The sequence below is a fragment of the Colius striatus genome, chromosome 5 (assembly GCF_028858725.1).
Source record: "Colius striatus isolate bColStr4 chromosome 5, bColStr4.1.hap1, whole genome shotgun sequence".
Classification (NCBI taxonomy): domain Eukaryota; kingdom Metazoa; phylum Chordata; class Aves; order Coliiformes; family Coliidae; genus Colius; species Colius striatus.
The window spans coordinates 51442580-51467457 of NC_084763.1; the positions used below are offsets into that span (position 1 = coordinate 51442580).

The 24878-nt window shown below is 38.4% G+C and overlaps 1 protein-coding gene across 4 annotated transcripts in view; it reads left to right on the forward strand.

Annotated features, from left to right (window-relative positions):
• ARHGAP21 (Rho GTPase activating protein 21) overlaps positions 1-24878 on the forward strand; it is a 118305-nt gene that overhangs the window by 26189 nt on the left and 67238 nt on the right. For 2 of the 4 annotated variants that reach the window (XM_061996447.1, XM_061996449.1), the window contains exon 2: positions 21378-21560. The exons of 1 other annotated variant lie outside the window; for it this stretch is intronic. In XM_061996447.1, the coding sequence (XP_061852431.1) occupies positions 21378-21560 (183 nt within the window). Of the gene's footprint in view, positions 1-3907; positions 3992-21377; positions 21561-24878 lie in introns of those variants that run through there. One more of the 4 variants, XM_061996448.1, reaches the window with a different exon arrangement.

Consider the following 24878-nt stretch of genomic DNA (forward strand, 5'->3'; position numbering starts at 1 on the left):
TGCCTCTTTTCTACTGTTTCTTTTTAGCCCTCCAGAGTTTGCATACAGGACTGACAGATTCTGAGAAGTAATGAGTTGAAGAAGTTAGGCTTCTGACCTGTTTTGTAATTTAATTACCTCAAAATGCAGAGATCCTAATCCTGCAGTTTTTTGACACCATGAGAAAACATTAGACTTTGTGACAGTCTTTGAGAGAACATGATGCTTTGGGATAGACTCTTAGGTTTTTAGTTAATAAATTGTCCAATTGAGCTTCAACTTCATTGTATTCTTAGATTTTTAAAAGGTCTCTTGATCATTTTAGGAGAAGGAAAACTGGTGGTAGAACTCAAAAGTCTTGATGTGGTCATTAGCTTTTTTCAGTCAAAGCACAGTATATGACAAGAAGCTCTTTGGGCAGTTGGACGTTGAGACTTTTGAAGCCTGCTAATGTTGATGTATATCCTCTCATTCTCTAGTTATGCAATGACTACATCTTTAAATGCTCTGTTGACCATTTCTTAATCCAAATGGGAAATTCGATGTGCAAGCCTTGCTTTTAAATTTTGCTCAAAACTTCTTAAAGTTCTTAAATGTTTATAATATTTACAACACAAATTATTTTGATTTTGTTTTTGCATTAAACTTTTTGCAGGAAATCATGAGTAAATTGAGTGTTGAAAGCAAAAAGGGAAGCTGTCTGTTTCTTGTATGCCTACTTTAAGGAGGTTTCCCTAATTCTTGTGCACTTGCAGAAGCCTCTTTTAAACAGAAACTCCTAAGCTTAGTAACCATGCTTAGGAGAAACAAATAAGATCTTCTGAAAAACATTATTAACAGTAAGGAAAGTAAGGTCAGAACAGAGGAGGGCTAATTTGATTTAACCTTGTACCAGGAAGGAGATTGTCTCTTGTAAATGACAACACAATTATCAGACTAGCTGAAGATTATCAAGAATGGTTTTCAGTAATGGCAGATCAAATTTACAAGCACACAGGCTGACTTAAAGGAAAATTTTGAGAAAGAGACAGTTTTAAGCAATAACTGCAGTTACTGTTGAAGATGATGCTCTTACAGTAACTCCTCCTTTTATCTAAAAGCTCAGAGTTGAAAAAACTTTGGTCCTCACCTGAATGTATGGCTATTGGAATGTACAGGCATTTTGACACTGATTTTTGGTGGCAACTGCCAGGCCAGTACTGATTTTCTGAAAATGTTGTCATACTGCTCTGTATTGTTATTTATGTTTTCATCTGTATCATTTAGACACTTTTGCATGATTTACAGTGATACGTAAGCAGTGACCAAACTGGAGGGGGAAAAAAAGGATTTTGTTTTAAGTGAGATTTGAAAACGAATGCCAAAAAGTATCAGCTCATTAGTGGGTGGTGGGTTTATGAGAGTAACTGAACAAATTTGATGAGGTTTAGCTGCCTTTTTTCCTATCATACTGTACAGTAGAAAACTTTTCGTATACTATATTGAATACATTATTAGCAGTTTCAGTGCTTCATAGGGAGTAATACTTTATGGATCTTAAAGTGGAGAATTGATAATGTAGATAAGTAGATAATTGATAAAATCACTGCAGAATTATACTAAATACTGTTAAAGATCACTCTTGCTGATGTTTTTTAGTACAGAACAGCAATCTTCTCTTAATTTTATGGATCTCTATTCCCTTCTTCCCTCCACGTTATTTAGTTGGTGACAGCATTTTTCCACAGTGCAGTTAATATGCAGCAGACCTCTGTTCCAGCCATGTGTAAGCTGCCCTGCAAGTTCTGCCAGCATCCCTGCTGCTGGTTCTGCGGGGTGCTGCATCCTTCCTCATTCCAGCATTCCTGTCCTAGAGACTTCACTGCCTTGTTCTGCTCCAGCATCTCTGCAGTAACCTCCTGTTCCATAAGACTTTACCAAACCTCCTCCCTCTCCAAGGCTTCTTGGATAGTTATGATATCTGTTGTGAGGAAGTGTATGTGTTCCACCCAGTAATAGTTGCTAAGGAGGACATTTCTTCTAGCCCCTTGTCAGCACAGGCTGCTGCAGTGCAGACCATTTGACTGGTATGAGGAGATTTTTATTGTTTCAGTATCTCAAGCTTTTTAATTCTCTTCTTCAAATTCCTTCTTGAGGCCATATTTATTTTGTGCCATGTTGCACTGATACTACTGTTATCCCTTTTTCATAATTAGATATAGTAAGGATAATGGAGAATCTCTGCCATGTACATATTAAAATGAACTAGGATAGATCTGTTATACATAGCTGTGCTTTGGAATTTTTGCAGATTGCTCACATTGAAAACAGAAGAGATTGGTTTGAACTATGGCATTATTTCCCAGGGCTCATGGGATGAGATATTAGGTTAAGATTTTTTTTTATTTATTTATTCTGGTTAAAACAAACGAGGCCTAATTTGTATAAAGTTTGAAGCTGCTATTTGGCCACACCATTTGTTTGACCCTTGTGTACAAGTTTGATTTAGTTCCAGGCTACTTTTATAGCACAGGTTTTCTTTCACATTTGAAGTACTTCTCTGTTGTTTGTCAGTTACTGAACTAAAGGGTGAATTGGCCACCTGTTCCTGTAGCCATTCCTCTCTACTATCTCAAGATAGAAAAGTCTTTTGCATCTCACAGATGTTCTTCCTTGAGGCAGAGCATGAGTGCTGATGCAAACAGAAGACTGCCTTTCTCATCCCTGTCCCTTCTCCTGTGTTAACCTTATCCTGCCATCACTGCAGGAGTAGCTGAGCCTGGGAAGGGGCGGACCCTGAGGCCCACTTTCTGCACGGCTGTTTATGCTTGGTCCTTGGCTTCAGGTCAGAAGGGTTGGGTTCTTTCTGTCAGTAGAGAGATGCTTGGGATCTCAAACACCCCTTCAGCAAACAACACGTTCTAGTTTTACATTAGTTTGAGCTGATAGATAAAGCCTTGTCTGTTTCTGAAGCATTTGTTAGTTAATTGTGGTGTTTAAACTGCAGATTATTGTAAGTTGTTTATGTAACTAGTCTAATAGTTAACATAATCATCAGATAAAATGTGTATGTTTCTGTGGAAATACATTCCCTCTATTTCTGAATCTTACCTTTGAAGGGGAAGGGAGAGGAATACAAGGTAGGCAGTCAAGTCACAGAAGGTGAGGTGCACACTGGAATAGGGTGGTTGGTTGTAGATCACAGAAAAGAAATACACAAAGGAAGAAAGAAACTCTTCCAGTATTTCTGCAGTTTCTCAGGATCCCTCTGGTGTTACATCTTCCATTTCCCTGAATAGGGTTGTCATCTTTCATTACAAAAGGCAGACATTGTTTTTGTGCAATGCTGACGGTATAACTGCTAGTGGTGCTCTCTAAGTTTAAAGGGGAGGCTGACAGAAGAACCTGAAGTAGGGGAACTTTTTTTTAATAAGAAATTAAATTTAAATTATTAAATTTTTTAATTGACTTTGAAAAGTTGCACATGCTGTGCTGCCTTTAAAATCGGAGCCCTGAGCTTTTGGACCTGAACAATACACAAGAGCCATCATCACAACTGAACAAATTCAACATTCATATGAATTATTGCTTTAAGTAGTTGATATTCAGACTGGTTTGAGCAGCAGCAGAAATGAAGGGCGAGAGAACAAGCACAGTTTGAGTCCGTTTCTGTATTTATGTTAGTGAGATTTCTTAGGATGTTCATAGTTGTTTTTTTTCCTCAAGAATGCATAATTTGGCAGCTTCGGAAGTACTATTTTGAACAATGTTATGCAGTTCTGTCAGTTTATCTTGTTGAGTTGACACATGGTTGGGGTGGGAAGGGAGACTGAACAGGAAGGAAGGTCCTTGTTCCTGAATGTCATTACTGCATAGCTCTCATATCCTCGAGGATCACCCGGACAAAAGCTGAGTCAGAGCACAGCAGCAGTCTGCGCTGCAGCAAGACATGGCCCAGTTCAAGATTTTGGACTGTATGATCAATCACAACTGGAGTTTTATATGTAACCTGTATTGTGCATGGAGCGATCAGGTTTGTTATTTGCTTATCCTTCTATATTTTAATATGCTGATAACAATTTTGCATAAGGAAAAAAAAGGGCTCTGGTTGATCTCTTCTCCCCACCCCCAGTCCTACTGAGGATGTTGTATTAGAAATGTTGGCATTTACTAAGGAGTTTTCTAGAGTTATTAAGAATACAAAGCATGCTTTGACTATATAGTTGCCTTTTTAACACTTTGAGTACTTCACATTATTCTCTTAGTCTTAAGCTTTGAGGGGTTTTACTTCTTGAACTGCCCAAAAATAAGTATCATGTACAGGAGGAAGGAGACATGCCAGGATAAACTGCATTGTTAATAAATACTAAGCTGATTTTTTTACTTGCTTTAAAAGGACTCAAACATCTTGTCTATTTCAAAATACTTGATCATGAATATGACTTCTAAACAGTAGTGTCAGGAGAGGTTGTTACACTTTTTTAACATACAGGATAAAATTTCCACAGGATGTTATTCAGTCCTTAAGTATGGACAGATTTAAGTCTAATTGATTGACCTAATGCGTAATGGGAGAGGTGAAAAAATACACTTACTAAAGGATTTAAAACAGTGTATGCAGTTGTAATACTGCCTTCAAGGTACTCTGGATAATATTACCTGTATTTCTCTTATAGCATTCAGCCAGTTACTGAAGAATATTTTTGTTCTTTTATGGTGTAAGGGGAAGGTAAGGACTTCTTAGAAAGTTGCAGTTTCACTGCAGTAACTAGAGGCAGGTGATTTGGAAATATACTCACCATACATAGAAATCCTTGGAAGCAATATACATTTAAAATACAAACAATGCCTGTATGTCATGTCTGTACTGAAACTTCTTAATCAGGAAAATACATTGCTGTGTGGTGGTGCTGGTTTTTTAAATGACGCAAAAGCAGATTCACAATGTCAGGGTGTTTTGAGTCATCTTAATGTTACAGGTTAAAGAAGGCTCTTCTGTTGAATTTGAAAAAATGTAGAGGAAACTTAAGGCATTCTCTTAGAGTTTTAATTTTCTCAGATGCTTAACTTTAAAGTTAATCTGTTTTGTTTACACATATGTAAGAATTCATCTGTATAGGCAAATTCAATATGACACTTGCTTCATGTACTTCAGAGAAATAAAGAAGAAATAAGAAAAGGCTTAGTTCATGATGTGGCTAGTCCTGTGAAGTTGTAAAATCCATTTGGTCTAAGTGGGGATGTGGTTTTTGAGCAGGCTGAGGTGTTTAACATACTGCAGACTGACCCTTCAACAAAATTCCAGACAGGGTTCCCATAACCTAAAAACTGTTTCTTAGCAAGCTGGAAAGAAAAAACCAAGCCTTATACCAATATTCATCACACTACTTGCATGTCTGATGTAGGAATGTTGCTAAACTGTTAGATGTTGCTAGATTTTATAATTTAAGTAGAATAGGCAATTACTGTGTTTGGAGGGGGTTGTTTGGTTGATTTTTTTTTTTTTCTGAACTCCCTGTAAACTATACATTTTAATGAATGGCTGCAGATATTTTTCTTTGAATTGAAACTGAAAGTTCATTTATTAGATATTATAGTGCAGCTGCTCTCTTCCTACTGCATCAAAATGCTATGGCAGGAGTGGAGAGTGTCAGGCTTAGAGATGTATGCTGCTTTGTATAGCAGTGTTGCTCCACATTCCCCACCTAGCAGTCTCCAAGCAGGCTGCTGGTGAGAGTGCTCATGGATAACCTGTGAAGTCTAAGACTAACAGCTCTTTCTCAAGTGTAACCTCAAAGCACAGCTCCGCTTGGCTCATGCTGTCCTTGAATTAGCAAAAGTTAAAGACTTTTTTCTTTGGCAATTTCCATCCATTCTGACCCTAATAAAACAGCAGAGGATGAATTACTACATGTGATCCAAGAACTGAGTTGAAGCCTTGCTTAGAAGAAAACAAGTATTCTTCTAAAAAACATCAGAAATAAATATTCAAGAACAAAACACAAACCTATTTAATTGTCTGAATGTGGTACTTATATTTTCTCAAATCACGTTAGAGTCCTCCTAATGATTTCCTTTGGTTTTACTGCTCCCCTCTCCCAGCATACATTTCTCAGTGTGGTTTTTAAAACAGGAACCAAACAAGTATTAAATAGGCAGGAATATTTTCTTCTATCTACTGTGATGTGGTGATTTAGCCCTGGCTGGGTGCCAGGTGCCCACCAAATCACTCTTTCACTCCCCCTCCTAAAATGGACAGGGCAGAAAGAGATATAACAAAAGATAGAAATATAAGGAAGGAATATAACAAAGAGTCAAGATAAGGACAGGGTAATTGCTGAGTGATCTCTGTCATGGGCAAAACAGACTTGACTTGGGGAGAAACGGTTTGATTTATTAACAAACAATCAAAACAGAGTGAGGAAATGAGAAATGAAAAAAATCTTAAAATACTTCCCTCCACCCTTGCTTCTTTCTGGGACTTTTCCCTCCTCCCTCTGAGTGGCACAGGGGAACAGGGATTGGAGGTCAGGCTCAGTTCATTACCAATGGTCTTTGCTACCGCTTGCTCTCAGGGGGAGGCCTCCTCATGTTTCCCACTGCAACAATGTGGGATCCCTCCCACGGGAGACAGTCCCTCACAAACTTCTTCAATGGGGGTTCTTCCTATGGGCTCCTCACAAACTACTCTAGCATGAGTCCTTCCCATGTGCAGTTCTTCAGACTGCCCCAATGTGGGTCTCATCCACTGGTGAAACAGTCCTTCAGGAAGAGACCGCTCCAGCGTGGGTCCCCCATGGGGTCACAAGTCCTGATAGCAAACCTGCTCCAACCAGGGCTCCTCTCTCCATGAGTTCCTGTTCCTGCCAAGAACTTGCCCCATTGTAGGCTTTCCACAGTCACAGCCTCCTTCAGGCATCCACCCGCTGTGGCGCGGGCTCCTCCATGGGCTGTGAGTGGATCTCTGCTCCCCCGTGGCCTCCATGGGCTGCAGGGGCACAGCCGCCTCAGCGTGGGCTGCACCACAGGTCACGGGAATCTACTTCAGTACTTAGACATTTCTTCGCCCTCCTTCAGTGACCTTGGTGTCTGCAGAGATGTTTTTCTTACATTCTCATTCCCTTCCTGCTGTAGTTTAGCACTTGCACAGCAACTTTTTCCCCTTCTCAAATATGTTAATCACAGAGGTGTTGCCTCCATTGCTAATTGGCCAGGCCTTGGTCAGCTGTGGGTCGATCGTAGAGCTGACCAGCACTGACCCTGTGAGATACCAGGGAAGCTTCTAGCAGCTCTTTTTAAAAGAGGCCACCTGTGTAGTCTCCAGTATCCAAACTGGCCACACAAACCCATTATACATGATAATTTAGATTTAAAAAAACACTTTCACAGTGCAGCATGAAAGTGACTGGAGGTAGTTGCCCTCTGCTCTCTGATACAACAATCTGTTGTGTCTTAGAATGTTTTCAAAGAATATACAGTGTTTTGTACAAAACTAGAAACCTCTAAAGTCAAATCACAGATGACTGGAATTGGTGCAGTCCTGTTGGTGTCAATGAATTAGTTTTTATTCTAGACCTTGGATGAGATTGGTGGCCATCATGTGGTGATTGATGAGTAATCACTCAGAAGCCTTCTGTGATAATCTGAGTACAAAAATAAACCAACTGCTTGCAATTTTTCATCTTTCAATCTTTGTTCATGGGACAATGTGACTACTTCCAGTCTTTCTTAAAATGAGTTATTGTAAAGTACCGAACTGTCTTGCTTTTTTTGTGTGTCATCTATCACTGTCATGTAGTAGGACATGGGGTAGATGGAAGTGTGGAAGTCTTACGACCAATTTAGAACTTCAACATGATTTCAGATATAGGGTTAGTGCAGGAGAGTAGCAGGTAAAACACTTACATCGTCTGGGAGAGCACTGTAAATATATTTGTGTGCAGAATTTAGCCAGGCTGCTCCAAGAGAATCATAGATGACTAAATAATACAACCTGGTCTTGGTAAACACTGATTTTTAATTTATTTTTTTTAGTGTTTTTTTCTGTAAGAAAAGTCTTAAAAATAAAGCTAAGGAATTTTTTTTTTTCCTTTAATAGTCTGATGTTTACAGAGTTGTAGTCTCAGAATCGCAACTTAGCAAACTAACTGTGATCCAAATAAGAGTTCCTCAACAACTATATGGAAGTGCTAAGTAATGTTTTTACTCAGTAACATAAGAACTAGGCACATTTTAAGTAAAATGCAGAAGAAGCTACCCCCACTGTCCTCGTAAGGACATGGTTTATCAGCCTTAGCTGGGGGTGCTAGGTGTCCAGCAAGTCATTCTGTCACTCCCCCACCTAAACTGCACATAGGAGAGAGAACAAAAGATACGCTAGTTGAGATACAAACAGAGATCAGTCAGCTATTACAGTCATGGGCAAACAGACTCAACTTGGGGAGAATTTATTTGATTTATTAATAAACAATCAAAACTGAGTAGGGAAAATGAGAAATAAAAAACCCAAATCTTAAAACACCTCTCTTCACTCCTCTTCTTCCCAGGACTCTCCCTCCTACTATCAGCAGTGCAGGCAGACAGGGAATGGAGATAATAGTCAGTTCATTACACTTTGCCACTGCTTCCTCTCGGGGTAGGACTCCTCATACTTTTCACTGCTATAGTGTGGGATCCCTCCCATGAGATAGTCCTCCACAAACTTCTCCACCGTGAGTCCTTCCCACAGGGTTCAACTCTTCACAAACTGCCCCAATGTGGGTCTCATCCATGAGGAAAACAGTCCTTCGGGGAGTTAACTGCTCCAGTGTGGATTCCCCATGGCATCATAAGTCCTGCCACCAAACCTGGTCCAGCATGTCCATCTCTTTGCATGGGTTCCCAGGTCTTGCCAAAAAATTGCTCCAATGTGGGCTTCCCATGGAGTCGCAGCCTTCTTTGGGCATCCACCTGCTCCAGCGTGGAGTCCTCCACAGACTGCAGGTGGATCTTTGCTCCCCGGTGGCCTCCATGGCTGCAGGGGCAGGGCACCACCTTGGGCTGCACCAGAGGTCACAGGGGATTCTCTGTTCAAGTTAGGTTATCTTACTGTGTTGTTACTCCTGTTAATATACTGCATCAGGAAGGGAGAGAAGGAATACCATAAAAATCTTGACTTGCACAGTGCAGGGTGTGTTATTTTCAGCTTTATTGAGTAAAAGGTGTAAAATCATCGCAGGAAATAGCTGGTGGCTTTACTCAGTGTGAGAATTCATATTACATTTTGTAATGTTCAGAAGTAGTACAGGGAGGTAACTTAGTAACAATGAGCAATTCAAGCCATAGCAATAGTCATGCAAAGACAAATACTTCTTAAAAAAGCAAATAGTTTTGTGTTAAAATAGATTTCTTCTCTTTCCCCACCTCAACCTCCAGAGATAAAAATGTAGACCTAGTCATCCATACTAGTCATTACTGACGTGCTCAGTGCAAACTGTGAGGATATACACGTCACATATGATCACATCATGAGTCGACCCTCAAAAGCTTCTGGATTTTCAGCTAAACTGAAAATCCTATAGACAGCTTTCTCTTCTTTATCCTCTTACTGATATCTCGTCTCTGGACATAAACATTTAAGAGTTTTTTTTCAGGTTAATGACTTCACAGTCCCTTTTAAAGCATTCCTGTGTATTGTGTCTTGTAAGTGAAGTTCTTAACTGGAAATGCTGCTCCTCTGTTGTATGTGCACAATATAGAGTTTTGAAATAATTGGAAGTTGAATGTGGCTATGCATCTGTGTAGGTTTTATTTTTTGGTACAAAGTCCCAAGCCTTTTTCCTTTGTGAGTTTGAGTTTCTTAAAACTTTTAATAGTTTGGTTGGTACATTATATAGTGTGAAACACAGGACCAGAATTGTATTTAAGTGGTGACTTTGTAAGTTTATTGATCTCTGTGTTAGAAAGCTTTAACGCAAAGCATCTCAAGCTATATATAATTAGAGGTTATTTTGGAGGAAGGAAGTTATATATGTGTGAGTGTAAAGAATCTTGACACAATTGTCTTCCAGATTTTGTGGTGTTTTGAGCCATGTTCTCAGTGTTAAACTTCTGAAGTAGTTTAGGCTTGATATGAATAGTTCTCCTCTCAAGCCTGTTGTTCTTGAAACACTCCGTGTGTTAAGGTTAATCTTTTGCAAACAGTCAGACTCTGGACTAGCAACTCACTTGCAATAACCATATTTTTAGCATAATAATTTGGATTTTGACATTGAGGGTAAATTCTTTGATCTTCCAAAGGCTTCCATTTGGCTTTGGGCATTTCTGCAGTACAGGAAGTAAAATTTTAGGTAAAGCTGCAGCATTGGAGAATTGAATGATCTTAAATCATAACAGCTTGAATTAACAGCAGATATGATGATGTATTTATGCAGATGAAGTGGTGTGACTAGTATCCAAATTATATATTTTTTTTTTTATTTTAGAACAGGAATGAGCATATTCTGTTTATGTTGAAAAGTTCAGTAGCTTCAGTAGAAGATCAACCTTGTACATTAGAGAGCAGGTGTAAGTATTTCTGTCCCATTGCTGAGCCCACAAAGTAAGGTCCTTACTCAGTGTTGTAGCTTCATCATGGAGTAGCCTAGTGCAAGCACCAAGGTTTGTCATAGGGACAAAGAGGTTGTAGAACAGCTAGTGCTCTCTTGGGTGATTTGTCCTACTTGAACTATGTTTCTTCTAGAGTCGATAGTTATTGGAACCAAGCCATAGCCTCTGGCTATGGTGGAGAGCAGCAGTATGAACCGAAGGAAATTTTTAGGTAGTTCTGAAGTCGACACTAGTTTAAAGCTGTGTTGCATCTGGTCTGTACAAGTCAGACCTCGTTTTTCTTAGTGGCTTCTGCAAAAGTATTTCATGTGGAAATAGGTATGCTACAATAGCCTGGTGAAAGTGTAGTGGAAGCTATCTGGTACGTTGTGTGTTTGATAAAGTCCACGTTATTTTAGAAAACAAACCAGTACGAACTTTGTTGAAGCTCATTCCTGTTTTTGCAGTAGTGTACTTAGCTGGGGACATGGGTGGTGTTTCTTACTGTTCTCTCCCTGTTTATCAGAAGCAGAGTAGGTCATGGAGCAACTTGTATTCGTGGGTCTATGGAAAAGTTTCCCTAGGCTGAAGGAAGGAGAGGATGGCAGCCCTTGACAGGCAGTGAATATGCAAACCACTCTTTATCACTTCTGTCAGACTGCTGAGGAGGTTCTTTTACCGTGGATGGAGTAACCTCAAACATTACTTCAATGCTGAGGGGCACAAGCATGCTTTCTTCATCTCCTGTCTCTGATATTTCCAGATTAGACTGTAAGGTGAGGACAAAGCATTTCCTATTCTTAACAAGCAATGACAGAACAAGCAGAGAAGGAAAAGCTTCAATTTAGCTAAATTAAGATCACATGACATTTTGCTGTTATGCTACCAGCCCTGCAGATGTTTCCTTTCTTTCCAGTTTAAGGATGTAGCTGTTAAGAGGGGAGGCTTTTACTAATGAGCCTATAAGAAAACAAGGAAGCTCTCAATTTCTTCTTGTTTTCAACATTTTTCTGACTAAATTTAATACTATGAGCTCTGTGTTTATTATTGTAAATACTAAAATGCAAGATATAAACAAAAACGCATTGTGAAAAGATTTTGCATCTTTTGTCTTAGGAAGGCTGGATACTTTGTACTCTTGTTTCTTGGTCCCATTGCTTGAAATAGACTGTTAACTGTGGAAGTGCAAGGCATGATCTACACTGAAGTGCACATAACTCTGAAAAGAATCTTGGTAAAATAGTACAGGTTTTGGTTATGAACAAGCTGCTACAAATGTATGCACACACAAAATACAGTACACTTTTTGTGGGTATATATGTGTGTATAAAATAAAATAGACATTTATATGGTAGACTAGGATCATTTTAATGATTGATGTATGCTAAACTTGCTATTATCTAGTCTTTAAAGGCAGATCTGGTAAGTTAGTGTGTGTTTACATCTGGGTAATTTGGGGATCAGATGCTAAGTCTGGAGAAGTCCTGTTTGAGCTGTTGTGGAGCACTAGTCATGCCAGAGCTGATTTTGGCATGATCTGGTGAAGTTAAGAGTATAGTGCAGAAAGTTCAAGTACCAGAACTGCAGTGTAAGAAAACCAGAACTTGCTGGGGATGGGATGACATACACACACAGAGCTATTTCAAGTCTAGGCAGACTTAGTAGGCTGGGATTCTCCCTGCTTCAAAGTAGAAAAGCTCGTCTGGACCTCCTCTGGCCTGGGGAGCTGCATACTCCTTTCATTCAGCAGGTAGGTCTAGCTAGGCTCAGTTTATAGACACAGTTGTTACATGACACAGGTGACATTGCATTTAATCCAGAGGCAGGTAAACTGATGAGTTTTCAGTTGAGCAGGCACATGGAAGTTAAAGTTTTTAGAATTATCTTTTTTCAGACATTTGCATGTCCTTGAGTAGTTTGCCAGTCTAGTTACTAGTTACTCAACTAGTAACTCAAGCTGTGATGGAGGGACTTGATTTCAAATCATGATGAATGAGTTTTTCAGGTATAGTCTTTCTCTAACCCACCTTGCTTTTCTGTATTTGAGTTCAGGGGGGAAAATGCAATATATAAGTGTTAAGGTGAGGGAGGAAAGTAAAGGTGTCCATAGATAGCCTTCAGCTTTACGTTCCAGATCTTGTGGAATAGTGATGAGACTGACATGGGCACCAGCTGCTGTGCATTACAGAGCAGCCTTTTATGAACAATAGAGCACAGTAAGGAGAGTTTAAGCTGTGTAATAAGCTGCCTGTGTGGAGATTTTTCTAGTTTGTTTTCTGCATGTGCCGTGACATTTTGAGTACTGAAGTACTTTATCTTGAAAACGCTGTTTCTTCTTTGAGCGTTTACTACAACAGTAGTGACAAAAGTACACAGAAGCATGTGTCCCTCTGTCCTCCTTCCACCCACAAGCTGCATGGTGCAGTCTCCTTCCTTGTGCCTCCCAGCCATCTGCCACGCTGGCACGGACGCTTTGTTTTGAAAAGATGCAGGTTTCCCACTTAATTTTCATACATTTAAAGTAGTCATACAGTGCTTTTATCAGCCTTTCTCCTTGTGTGGACGTGATTTAAGTATTTATTGAGTTGGGTTATTAAATTCTGAGATGCATTTCAAAATCTGCTTTGGTGTCTTCACGGATATCTGCAGCCACTGCCTTTTGTTATTGAATTCAAAGAACAATCAAGGCTTGTATTCCATCTGGGTGGGATTTACACTCTTAAAAGAAAGTGGTAGGTTTGCTGCCAGGGCCATCTCATAGCAAATACCTGAATTAACTCCAGTTAGTCCCCCAAAAAGAACTTCTTGCTGCTGTGGCCAGCTGGGCTTAGTGTCATAACAGTGCATTAAAATAATAAAAAGCAGGCTTCTGTGAGGAAAATACCTTGGTCTGTGGGCATGCCACTGAGTGATGCTTACGTCTTTATTGCCTTACCCTCGCTCTGAAATGTCATTGTGGGGCTATTGGCAAGACCCATGAGAGGACTGACTGAGGGAGAGCTGCCCATAGAGGCAGCGTTGCTGCTGGTGGCTGCTCAGGGCCCGCCTGACCAACCAAGGTGAGCAGCAAACAGGAGAGATGGCATTGCCCATCTTTAGTCTAAAGCAATCACTAATAATTTCTGTGTTCCTGTGGTCTGATACTGAAGCCACTCATTGTAGTAACTTAGTCTCCATCCGGAGTCATAAAGGATTTGGCGCTTGTTCTAGAGAGGTAGCTGAGTGCTTCAGTTTGTTTGTCTTGATTGTCCTTTCCAGTTACTGCATCCTCAGCTGCAATTCAAGACAAATGTTAGTGTTGGGGAATCTCAGCAAATATCCTGCACTTCATGTGCACATAACAGCTGCTTCTTAAGGGATCAGTGGGGTCTCCTGGTGATTCAGTGCAGACACTCTCCATGAGTTGGAAAAGTTTTCCTCTGGAGACGTAATCATTCTTTTTTCCTTTTAAACATTTTATTTCCCCTCCCACCTTCATGAAGAGCTGTTGCACAGAAGAAGACTTGTGCCTTCCAATTTCAGAAGCAGACTTTGCTGTTAGCAGCATAGAGAGGGCCCTGACTAGACTAGTTTTATCTGTCTCTGTGAATGCTATATACCAATAGTTTTAAGTGTGAGGACTCATGCTCCATTTATCTTAGTATCTCAGCTTTCTTATGTGGTAAGAGTGGTTCTGTAGCTGTTTGATCTTTGGAGCTTTGAGGGCTTGTTTACGTCTTCATTTCCAGTTTCAGGTGCTTCATGGCAAGGCAGCCTTCTCTAGATAACTGAAAAGAGGCTCAGCAGCTACTAGCATTGGATAATCAAATGCTTCCTGCAGCTTTCTTAAATGTGTAATACCAAGTGGACAGGATAGAGATTGTTCTGTGTCATGCTCTGAGGATTTTGCTACCAGCCAGCATGGTCTGTTGCGTGGAATCTTCTTTATCTGGTCCATTTTGCAAAAGAATGGAGGAATATGAAGGGATGTTCTGAGGTAGGAAACACTTTCCTCTTCTGTGCCCCATGGTGCTCCTACAGTGTCACTCTGCAGATAAAGTTAGTTAGTCTCGAACTACAGTCACTCTAGTCTGCTACACTGTGGTCGTGTCTGGTTTTATTGAAGTGCTGCTAATAAAAAGTACATGTCAACACATATTAAATGTCAGCAATTATATATTGTACTGTTAATTTGTATTGCGTGTAAGTTGTATATTGAGAGTTGAACTTATTGAATAGAGGGAAGCCTTTAATATTATGGTGGTTTTTATTTCTACTTAAAGTTCAGTTTGACGTCGGCACAGGAGGTGTTTACGCTTATCTGTGCGCAACTAATGGTTGTGTTTCTAGAAGGAAGATAGGCAAAAGGATGTATTTTCCGATCAAACTAGAAATCACAGGAATGCCTACTGTTGGGATTTGAACATGATGAGAATTCATCCTTAGAGGAGAGTACGTACACAAAGTCAAATTTCACAGGGAGACTCTCAAAGCAAAATCGATTGGTTTTTTTAAAAGTAGTATTTAAGGCAGAGTCTTGGCATACAGATGTCTTTACACCCTGAAGTCTGTATAGCATCTTGTTACATGGATGGAGAGAGCCAGAGAGAGAGAAGTCCTGCGGTATTGATAGAGCATGTAGGTAGATGCAACTAATTAATATGTATTATAGATCTGCATTAAGATTACATCTATCTGCATTAAGCTTACATCTACATGTAAATAAAGCAGTAACTAGCAATATATTTTTTTAACCTTGTTGCTTGTTTAGTGTGAAGAGTGACTTTGGGGTAGCATGCAGAAAGGGATGTTCTGGTTTGACGCTCAAAATGCTGAAATGTTTGGGGTGATTTGTTATTAAACTATACAGGCTAATTTTTCTACTAGTAAGGAAGGGGAAACTTTTTTTGTATTATGCATGCACTGCTGCAGAAACCTTGGGAATTTAGCTTAAAGTTTCTTAAGAAGTCTTCTTTGTACAGCTGTTAAATATTTAATTGATGTCTTTATCCCTTTTCCTTTTTTTTGCCTCTTTTTGTCAATTCTAGATGCCCTTTTTTTTTCCTATGGTGTCAGCAGGATTTTTATAGGTTTCCTTTTATCCCATCAAATTGGTAGACTGATCTCTGATCAACAGCATGGGTTTGGAGATAGTCATGGTTACACCTTCTAGATACCTTGTGAAAACAGAGAATGATAGAAGACTTTTTGAGGGAATGACACTGTCATTACGTATACTGCTAGATTATACTTCCTGTCTGGATTTCTGTCCTTGCCAACACCCTTCTTACCTGCTAAGCTGAAGAACACAGGATTTTGTTGAGCATGAAAGTCAGAAGTTTGAAGAAGTGTCAATTTGACATGGACACTTAGAATTGTTATGTAGGTTTTAGGTTTTCTGCATTCTGATTTTCCTACAGGTGTCTTTGCAGAGATGAACATTTTTGCTGAGGCTGAAAGTATGGAATTCAGTTGTTTGTTTTGAGGAGAAAGCTGTGACCTGGATACCCGTAGGATAAATTCATTTCATGTGTCTTCTTCGTGTCAGTAATTACTTTTATTTGGCAGATAATAACTGACTTCTGTATAAGATGCTGTTTGTACATTCCAGTTAAAGATGTTAGGAATGTCTTCTCTCACTGTGGCTTGACTGTTTCAGTACGTTATCACAGTATACGTGTAAATGTGACCCATCTTCCTTGAAATCTTTGGTTTATGAGCTTGGGGACAACTGAAGAGATACCTTGTATGAATGATCCCACTTCTGAGGCTTTCTCTGTGTGCTGGATATATCTCCCTATACTGGACTTCAGGACAGAGAAAATACATCTTAAAGAGTAGTTGTATAACCTTTTCTTTGACTGTCTTAAGTACCTTTCTTTCTTGGGCGTTTCTTAAAGGAAGTGTTATATGTTTTTAAGAACAGAGGAGCTGTGTGTTTTGGAGGATTTTGGCTGTGTTCTGCCATGAGGGAGGACCAAAAAAACAGATATTCTCAAATGTATGCAACTTTTACTCTGAAATCACTTATGTGCAGGATTCAAGGTCTATGACCATAGAAGAAAATGATAAGGGCTGAGGGGACATGTCCTCTAGGTATGAAATGTTTTCAGATAGATATGCCAAAAAGTTATTTTTTGAGGTATATATTTAATATTGCTTCATTTGACTTTGTAGCAAAGTGATTTTAAATTCTCTATGTGGTTGACACTAAAAATAGTCAGTGACTTATTACAACTTTACTTGAAAATAATCAATGGGAGAACCTGGTTATTAAGGGTGACATACAGAGAAACCTGACATTGTTCTGTGGGTAATACTTTCTTGCCCTTAGAGGCAGGTCATTTTCTCACGTTCTGTACCTTAGCTGGAAAGGACTTTTTGTCTTTTCTGTTACCTTTTTAAAAGACCTTATACTTTGTCACATTAAAATAAGATGAGACTATTCAAGGAAAGACTTTTTTTTTTCTCACTGAAATTGCAGATTTAAAAGGGCAGTTAGCTAAGTGATAACCACTTGGGTGCAAAAACTGGGGAAAATAAATGACCCGATAGAAGAAATACCGCTGTTTTCAAGTGAGCATGGCATTTATTAGGGCGTTTGGAATATCCTGATGGTGGCTTTGAATGATTTTAGGGTTTAATAACTATATTCAAGATCTCCTTTTTGCTCTGGCTTATGTCAGTAGTTACTAAAATGTAATTATATACTGGTTGTTGAATCAGTAAAATGAGGTAACATTAGCCCATTTTCTGTTCAGCATATATCCATCTAGCTGAACGGCTATTTCAGGTATCACATTTCTGGGTAGACCAGCTGAAAGGTTGATGTGGGCCTTGCTTAGCACAGGCTATCACTGTGCTCTTGCTGAGGTACTGGTAGTCAACCAGGTGAGTCCCCTGTTGGGTTTGGTGGTTTGTTTTTGGTTTTGATTTTTTTTTAAAATACAGTTACAGGTCCCAGAAAACGTAGTTAAGGCAATCCTTACATTTACAGTGAGACTTGTCTTTACATGATTTATTTGTGAAGTGTTCTATATGCTAAATCCTCCCAAACGTTCAAAAAAGTGTAGAGCAAATCTGAATGCCAGTCTTAAGTGTCTTATCATTTTGAATTTGGGTACTGAACATAAAATAAAATGACCTGAATGATTTTTCAAGACTCGATAGTGCAGTACACCACTTATTTCTTGTTTTCACTCTTAATCATTTCTGAAGATAATGTTCAGAACTTGGAGGATATCTGTTTAGATAGTTAAGAAGACAATTCTGTATTGATTGCTTGTGTTGCAATTACCTATAGCTGTCACTTAAGGATTTTTTGCATGCTCAATACGGGTCTCTAAATTAGAAGATTAAAATCAGACAGGCTGCTGGAGAACATGCAAGTTGGATGTGTGGGGTTTTTTTTAGACTGATGTAATGGGAAATTATTGATTTGAGATTTAATTTGAAATAGTATAATTTACTAATGTCAGTGTTATATACTGATTTTACATAATTCTGTTACTGTATATTAAGATCCCAGTGATTCATGTAGTCCTTTATGATGCCATCTTATTTTTCATGGATGCTTTCATTGCTTGGAAAAAAGGGTTAAATACAATATTAAAATTAAAGTATGCATTTTACAGTGCACTTAAGCGTCTGTTGTATGTCCCTGTAATTGCATATAACAGGAAATGATGCTTTGAGGTACTCTGTGCAGAAACTCCTGAGGGAAACGATGCTTAAATCATTTTTAGTAGCCTGGGATTCTTCAGTCCATGAACGCAGTTGTATGCATTCCGGCCTCAATTTTGAGCATTGACTCCGTAAAGAAACAAGCATACAGATCTTTGGTAAAGAATGTGGCAAAAAAAGTCTTTGATGTATTACATTTTATATTAAATAAGAATGAAATCATTACTTTTTCATTCTTGTGAAATGCAAATGAGTCTACCTAAAAGACAAGTCGCCTTAAGGATATGAGGTATTCAGGTATTCATAACTTGATTACCATCATTTTTTGGCTTTCAAGGAAATTCTTGTAGGAACTCTGTAATACTCTTGCCAATGCTAAACATCATCTGTTTCTTGCTTACTGTCTTACATCCACGTTTTAATTCGTGTTTTTGAAAACTTTCCTTGTTCCTTTTTAATGCTTTATCTGGCAAGGGATATTCTGGTGGGTGTGCTATGGTTGGACATGTCACAGGGTTACTCAACAGATGTTGACTCTTCTTTATAATTCAGATTCTTGTTCATAGTGGTGGCTGAAAGTTGGTGTTACTGAGCATGTCTTACATTTATTATTAGTATTGGCTTTTTCTGTTGCTGTGCTGGCAGACCTTGCAAAGGGCCCAAGGTTGGTGTGAAGATAAGCTTTCACTTCTGGCATGTCTTTTAAAAAAAGTTACTTTTCTGGGGAGTACTGTTGTTTATGAATAGCTGTTAGTTCAGCAACTTGTATGAATGCTAAAAAAATTACTTGAAATTAGAAGGAATTTGGAGGTTCTCACTACAAATGCTGCACCTCCCATTTCTCAGACCTAATGAAGTATTCCGACTGGATTTTGAATGCAGGTTACACTATTTCTGTATGTAAACTTCAGTGGCTGATTGTTATGCATACTAAAATTATCTTTTGGCTAATTGGGAATATTTTTGTCAGAAAAAAAGATGCAAATATATTGACTAGTACTTTTAAACTTGATGTTTATGTATCTATAATCACAGGTATTTGCTTATTATTATTTTTTGATGTTGTGTGTTACCTGCGATTGTTTGATCGTTCAAAACATCTGAATAAAGTGTTCTCTGTAAACTTTTCAGAGAATTTTGAGATTTGAGAAAAAAAAGGAGAAACAAAAGATTGCAGGGGAATGTTGAATAGATGGGTTTCTGCCCATCATGTAATGGAGGAAATCGCTGTCATTTTTTAGAGGCCAGCGATATTTTTTTTATTAGCTGCTATTTCTTTTGCCAATTTTCCTAGGATCAAAATGTTCTTACTGGCTCCAGTTTCTACTCATAAGATTGAAAAATGGAGAAGGGACATTTATTTGTGCAGAACTGAAAAAAATGCTGTAACATGCTGAACAGGTTGGTGGGGAACACCTCAATAACAAACCCCATCCTTAGGCTAATGGATTATGTAACTTTTGCCTTTTAATCTTTGCATTGCTTGAACTTTAAACTGAAGCCTCTCATCTTGGCAGTTCCACAGTCCTCACTAATTTCCCGTTCATTAGTCATCTAATTGCACAGTTATTTTGGTTTCACACTATCACTTTAAAACATGAAAGAAGATGCTACGTGAGGACAGACAAGTCAGTCATTGAGTCCTTCATATTTACTGTTTTTCTTTCCAAAAACTGTTGATAATCCTTCCAGGCTGTTCAGAGGAGCAGGCTGAGTCTTGTCAGGCTGCTCTGGATTCTCTGCATTTTCTTGTTCCAGAAATGGCTTCATTTCTTAGTTTGGCTCTAGCACTGAAAACTTTCTCCATTTTTATGTTTTTCCTTGCTGAAGAACGGAAGTAGGAAGGCTGATCTTTAAAGCTGGCTAGTATTTCTTTGTCTTCCTCATTAGATGTACCAAGATGTAGGTTTCTGAGGACAAACTGTAGCATCTGTGTGGAAATACTTTGTGTTTTACATAGCTGAAAGCAGAATGTTGTTCTGGTGTGTTAACTATCTCACCAAGCAGCTGCAACACTTTGCTCATAGTAATGTGTTACTGTCATTGTGTTTAGAGTGGAAATGCTTTGTCTTTTCTGTAGATGTTGGTTGAAGTTGGCTGAGCCCACCTTGCCAATAAGCACTGCAGCTTGAGATCCCAGCTGTAAGAGTGCAGCAAAAAGAACTATTGTGGAGCAGCCCGGGGAGAAAACCAAGCAGTAAATTCTGACATGTATCAGCAAGTTGCTGAGCCACAGCAGCAGAGCTACAGGAGGACAAGACCACTATTATTTCTGTTTGAATACCCTTTGAATAGGCTATAGACTCTGGTATCTAAATTTGTTTAACGCATCGTTGAACTAGAATATTTAGAGGAGGGTCATAGGGTTTTGCATGCTTTCTTTGTATGTCTTCTGCCTTTGATTTGAAATGTTGTGTGTGGCATGGCATTAATTTTGAAAATTGAAATGGAAAATTTCGTATAAGAAGGTAAATATGTTTCTTGAGTTGTATGTATATAAAATTACCCTTAGAACAAAAGGTATCTTATTTCTATATGAGAGGAGGGATGGAAGTAGGACTGTAAAAAGAAATTACTTTTTTTTAACTTTTATGTTTAGAATTTGCATACTGCAATGTTCAGAGAAAGTAGGGAAGGATGGAAAAAACAATGACAAAGATGTGAGGAGAGGAAAAGCATGTCTTGCTGAGGAAGCCAAAGCAATTGTGCACTTTCTTCTGTTTTACTTAAGTGAGGAGATGGAGTCAAAAAACCCATGTCTCATTGTAAGTAAGGAAAAGTGGAGTTGTTTTTGTACCAGTGTGTGAGCTGTGTGTTAGAAATGGGATTCCAGAACACACCTGGTTGTGTCTAAGTGAAGCAGAAAGCAAGTAAAACATACGAGCTGTAAACATTTTTGTGTTTCATTTGAGCCTTTCACTGTTGTACGTTGACTTTCTTCTAACTCAATTTTAAACTTAAAAGAAATTCTGTATGTGATATAAGGAATAACCATGTAAGGGATGTTACTTTACAAAATGCATTTCTTTTGAAAATATTAGTGATTGCCAAGTTATTTGGGTTATGGTAGGAAAAAACCTATGTTTTCAGATGCACAGTAATGTTTTATGGGACTTTTGTGTTATTGTTTTGGTCTTTGATTTGTTTTTTTTTAAATGAAATTACTACTTATGTGTGTCCCTTTATTTTAGGCATCAAAAAATAAAGATGGAAAAGAGCAGAGTGAAGCTGTATCACCATCGGAGGAAGAAGAAACTTTCTCTTGGCCTGGTCCCAAAACCGTTGTGCTAAGGAGGACATCTCAGGGTTTTGGCTTCACCTTAAGACACTTCATAGTTTACCCTCCAGAATCTGCAGTTCAGTTTTCTTTCAAAGTAAGTAAATATAGCTTTATTATACCTTTTAGGGTAAAAAAATACAGCTTCCTTGAAGGTAAATGTATGTTTAAATATATCTTAAACAGATTAAAGACCCCTTGTCTGTTAAATGGGCAGTCTCACTTGCTGCATTGTTTGATATCTCTGCACTGATCTGTTCCAAGAGAGTGCAACTGACTATGACTTCTCCCAAGTTAAAAATATTTGTTACTATGAATAAGACCGATGGGTATTGCAGAATATGGAAATATTTATATGTATGTATTTTTTTACCCAAAGCCAATGATAATTACTCTATGTACCTTTTCAAGGGTATGAGACTTGGGAGGGTTTTTTTGTTGGGTTTTTTTTTTTCCTTTTTGATCCCCTCTTTTTTTCTTCCTCTAGAACTGACATTTGCCATACTATCATACTAAGAGAATAGCCTGGTAAAACGTTAATTTGCCATAGCTTACCAACTTTCTGCTTGAATATCACAGAATGATTGGGATTGGAAGAGACTTCTAGAGATCATCTAGTCCAATCCCCTGCTAAAGCAGGTCTACCTAGATCAGGTCACACGGGAACATGTCCAAGCAGGCTTATATTAAAAGATAACTTTCTTAAATAAAAACCTGTGTAAAATACTAAGTCATAGCAAGTTAAGTAGCTAATTGGCCTACCTTGGCCAAAGGGTGTGTGTGTTCTCCTGTGTGACTGAACCTTTTGAAAGTTGCTGTAGTACGTGGTGCTGAGGAAAAGTTTGTTTAATAGTGATAAAAATTTGAATATTGAGAGAGAGTTTTTCTTAGTGAGTTCAAGCAACATTTACTCCTTTTGAAATTATCAACAATTCAATTTCTCACAATCCATGCCATCTGTGTTTTGGTTTTGCTTTCCCAGTTAGTCATAAGAGTAAATTCTTAACATGGTGAACAGATATCAAAGCTTCAGATTCTTTACAGGTAGCTAATTGACTTGTGTCTCCCCAGGAGTTTTTGCTTAAAATTGTCTTTTTTTTTATCTGTCCTTGATGCCTTTAAGATTTCTTTTGAAGCAGATAAAGCTTTGCAGGAGAAAACTTGCACATTTTTCTGTTTAACTTAGTGTTCAACCTGCCCTTGGAGTGCCCATTTTTTTCCCCTTTACAAGGAGTCACTGAGGCTAACTGAAAGTTAGACTATTAGCAGTGTCAGGTGATCCCAGCATTTCTGTCCTTCCACACGAGTTATAGAGAGTCAGCCAAGGGTGATCTCTGGTTGAATTCCAATTGGAAACAGAAGAAGGAGGGTGGGGAAGCCTTAACTGAGCAGAAGAAATTCCATGCACTTGTTAGCATCTCCTAACAACAATCCCTGTTGATATTAAGAGTGAAAATAAACATCATGAACAAGATTAATCTCCTTAACTAGGAAATGAATGAGTAGGTTTCTTTCTGAGCATATCACTAGGTCTCTCAGAGGAGCTCACTGGCTTTTTCATGTGCAGCAGCAGATAGTCACAAGGAAGGGAAAGAAATGTCAGCACCTTCCTTCTCATTCACATCTGATGGTTTCTGAGCAGTTTGTAGTGAGCCTGATACCTGTCAATCTCAAGATGTGTCTTGAAGTTCTACCTCCTTTATCTGCAAGAGAGCACTTAGCACCTTTTTTTTTCCTGTTTTGTCTCTTATATGTCAGAATCTGGTTAATTCATTCCCATATCTGTTTTTTAAAGTAAATAATGAAATTGTTGGATAGTTGTGATACCTTTATGCAGGGATTCAATTACAACTAAAGATGATAAGGTTCATTTTGACAGAGGCCAATACTTCTGTAAATTAACTTGAACCACTATTTTTCTTTCCTTTTTAATGTCCAAGAGGTAGAAGAAAAGAGCAGATCATCAAAATTATTACTTCTGCAGCTTCATGTGGGCTGGCTTTTATAGAAGTCTATTAACCTAAGTTATGGCATTAAAGAATGAAATTCACTTCTTGTCAACCTGATTCTAATATAAGGCAAATCTGATTTCTCTGCTGTTCTTTTTTGACCAAAGATTATATTGGTCACCACTAATTACATACAGTCTCTTGTCATTGATTCTGAACTCAAGTAGCATTCCTTTCATTTTCTTCATTGATCAAAATTGTAAGTGCCTTGGAAAGCAGAGATGTTTTGCTTTGCACACCTTAGAGGTAGTATAATAATGGTAACTATGACTTGGTTTTGTGACTGTCTTGAATCTTGTAGTAGCATTGTCCTTCTCACCTGAGAATGCACGCAGTTATTTCTGATGTAATACAGATACTACAGCTGCAAGTTCAAGGTGCCATTCAGTTACTCAATGCTCTACTATTTTTTTTCAAAGCCACAGTCGTAGAATCACAGAATGGTAGGGGTTGGAAGGGACCTTTAGAGATCATCTAGTCCAACCCCCTTGCAGAAGCAGGTCCACCTAGATCAGGTTGTGTAGGAATATCTCCAGGCAAGTCTTCAAGACCTTCAAGGAAGGAGACTGCTGGCATGTTCTCTCTAGATCAGTGAAGAGGCCTGAACACTATTTATATTTAACTTACATTAATTATATCTATAATATAGATATTGTGTTCTTATATTTAATTCCTTTAACATTCAATATGTACATAGTGCTACAGATCTAGATCAAATTCAAGACATTCTGCTAAGTTCTAGTATCTTCTCAGGGTTCTTGCACAAAATAGCTAATTAACTAAAAATCAAGTAACTCTTTCATTGCAATTGTTATTAATTAATTTATAAACATTATGACAGGGAAGGGTTATGGAAGAAAGCAGCGTTTGGTAGATCTGTTGGTAGGAACAGTGCTGTGTGAAGGACGATGTGAAAGACGATCCTGGAAACTGAGGCTGTGGTTTAACACGCTTCGTTTTGGCAAAAGTACTTGGCTGTGCTTGTCTGTGGCCACACACTGAACTGTGAATAGTTGCACATTCAGGAAGAACACATTACATATCCTCATAGCTTCCTATGCCTCCTTTCCCTTAGGAAAGGGAATAGAATGTGTGGAAGATTTCTTAAGCTAGCATTGTAAAAAGCTTGTGTTAAATTATACTTTTAACATCAGATGTTTATTAGAATTTGTTAGCAACATATTTCTTTTGCATGTGAAGTTAATTCTCCAAATTCAGTCAGTCTGAGAAGCAAGTAATTGATAAAAGAAAACTATCTCTTAAGGTATGGAAGCAGCATATACTAACATCTTGCAATGTGTAAGAGGTAAATGTAGGAGGGAAAGCTAACTCCAAAATAGTTTTGTTTTAAAGCATTCCATTTTTAAAGGCCTGAGCTCATTGGCTTGATACCATGAAAAACTAAT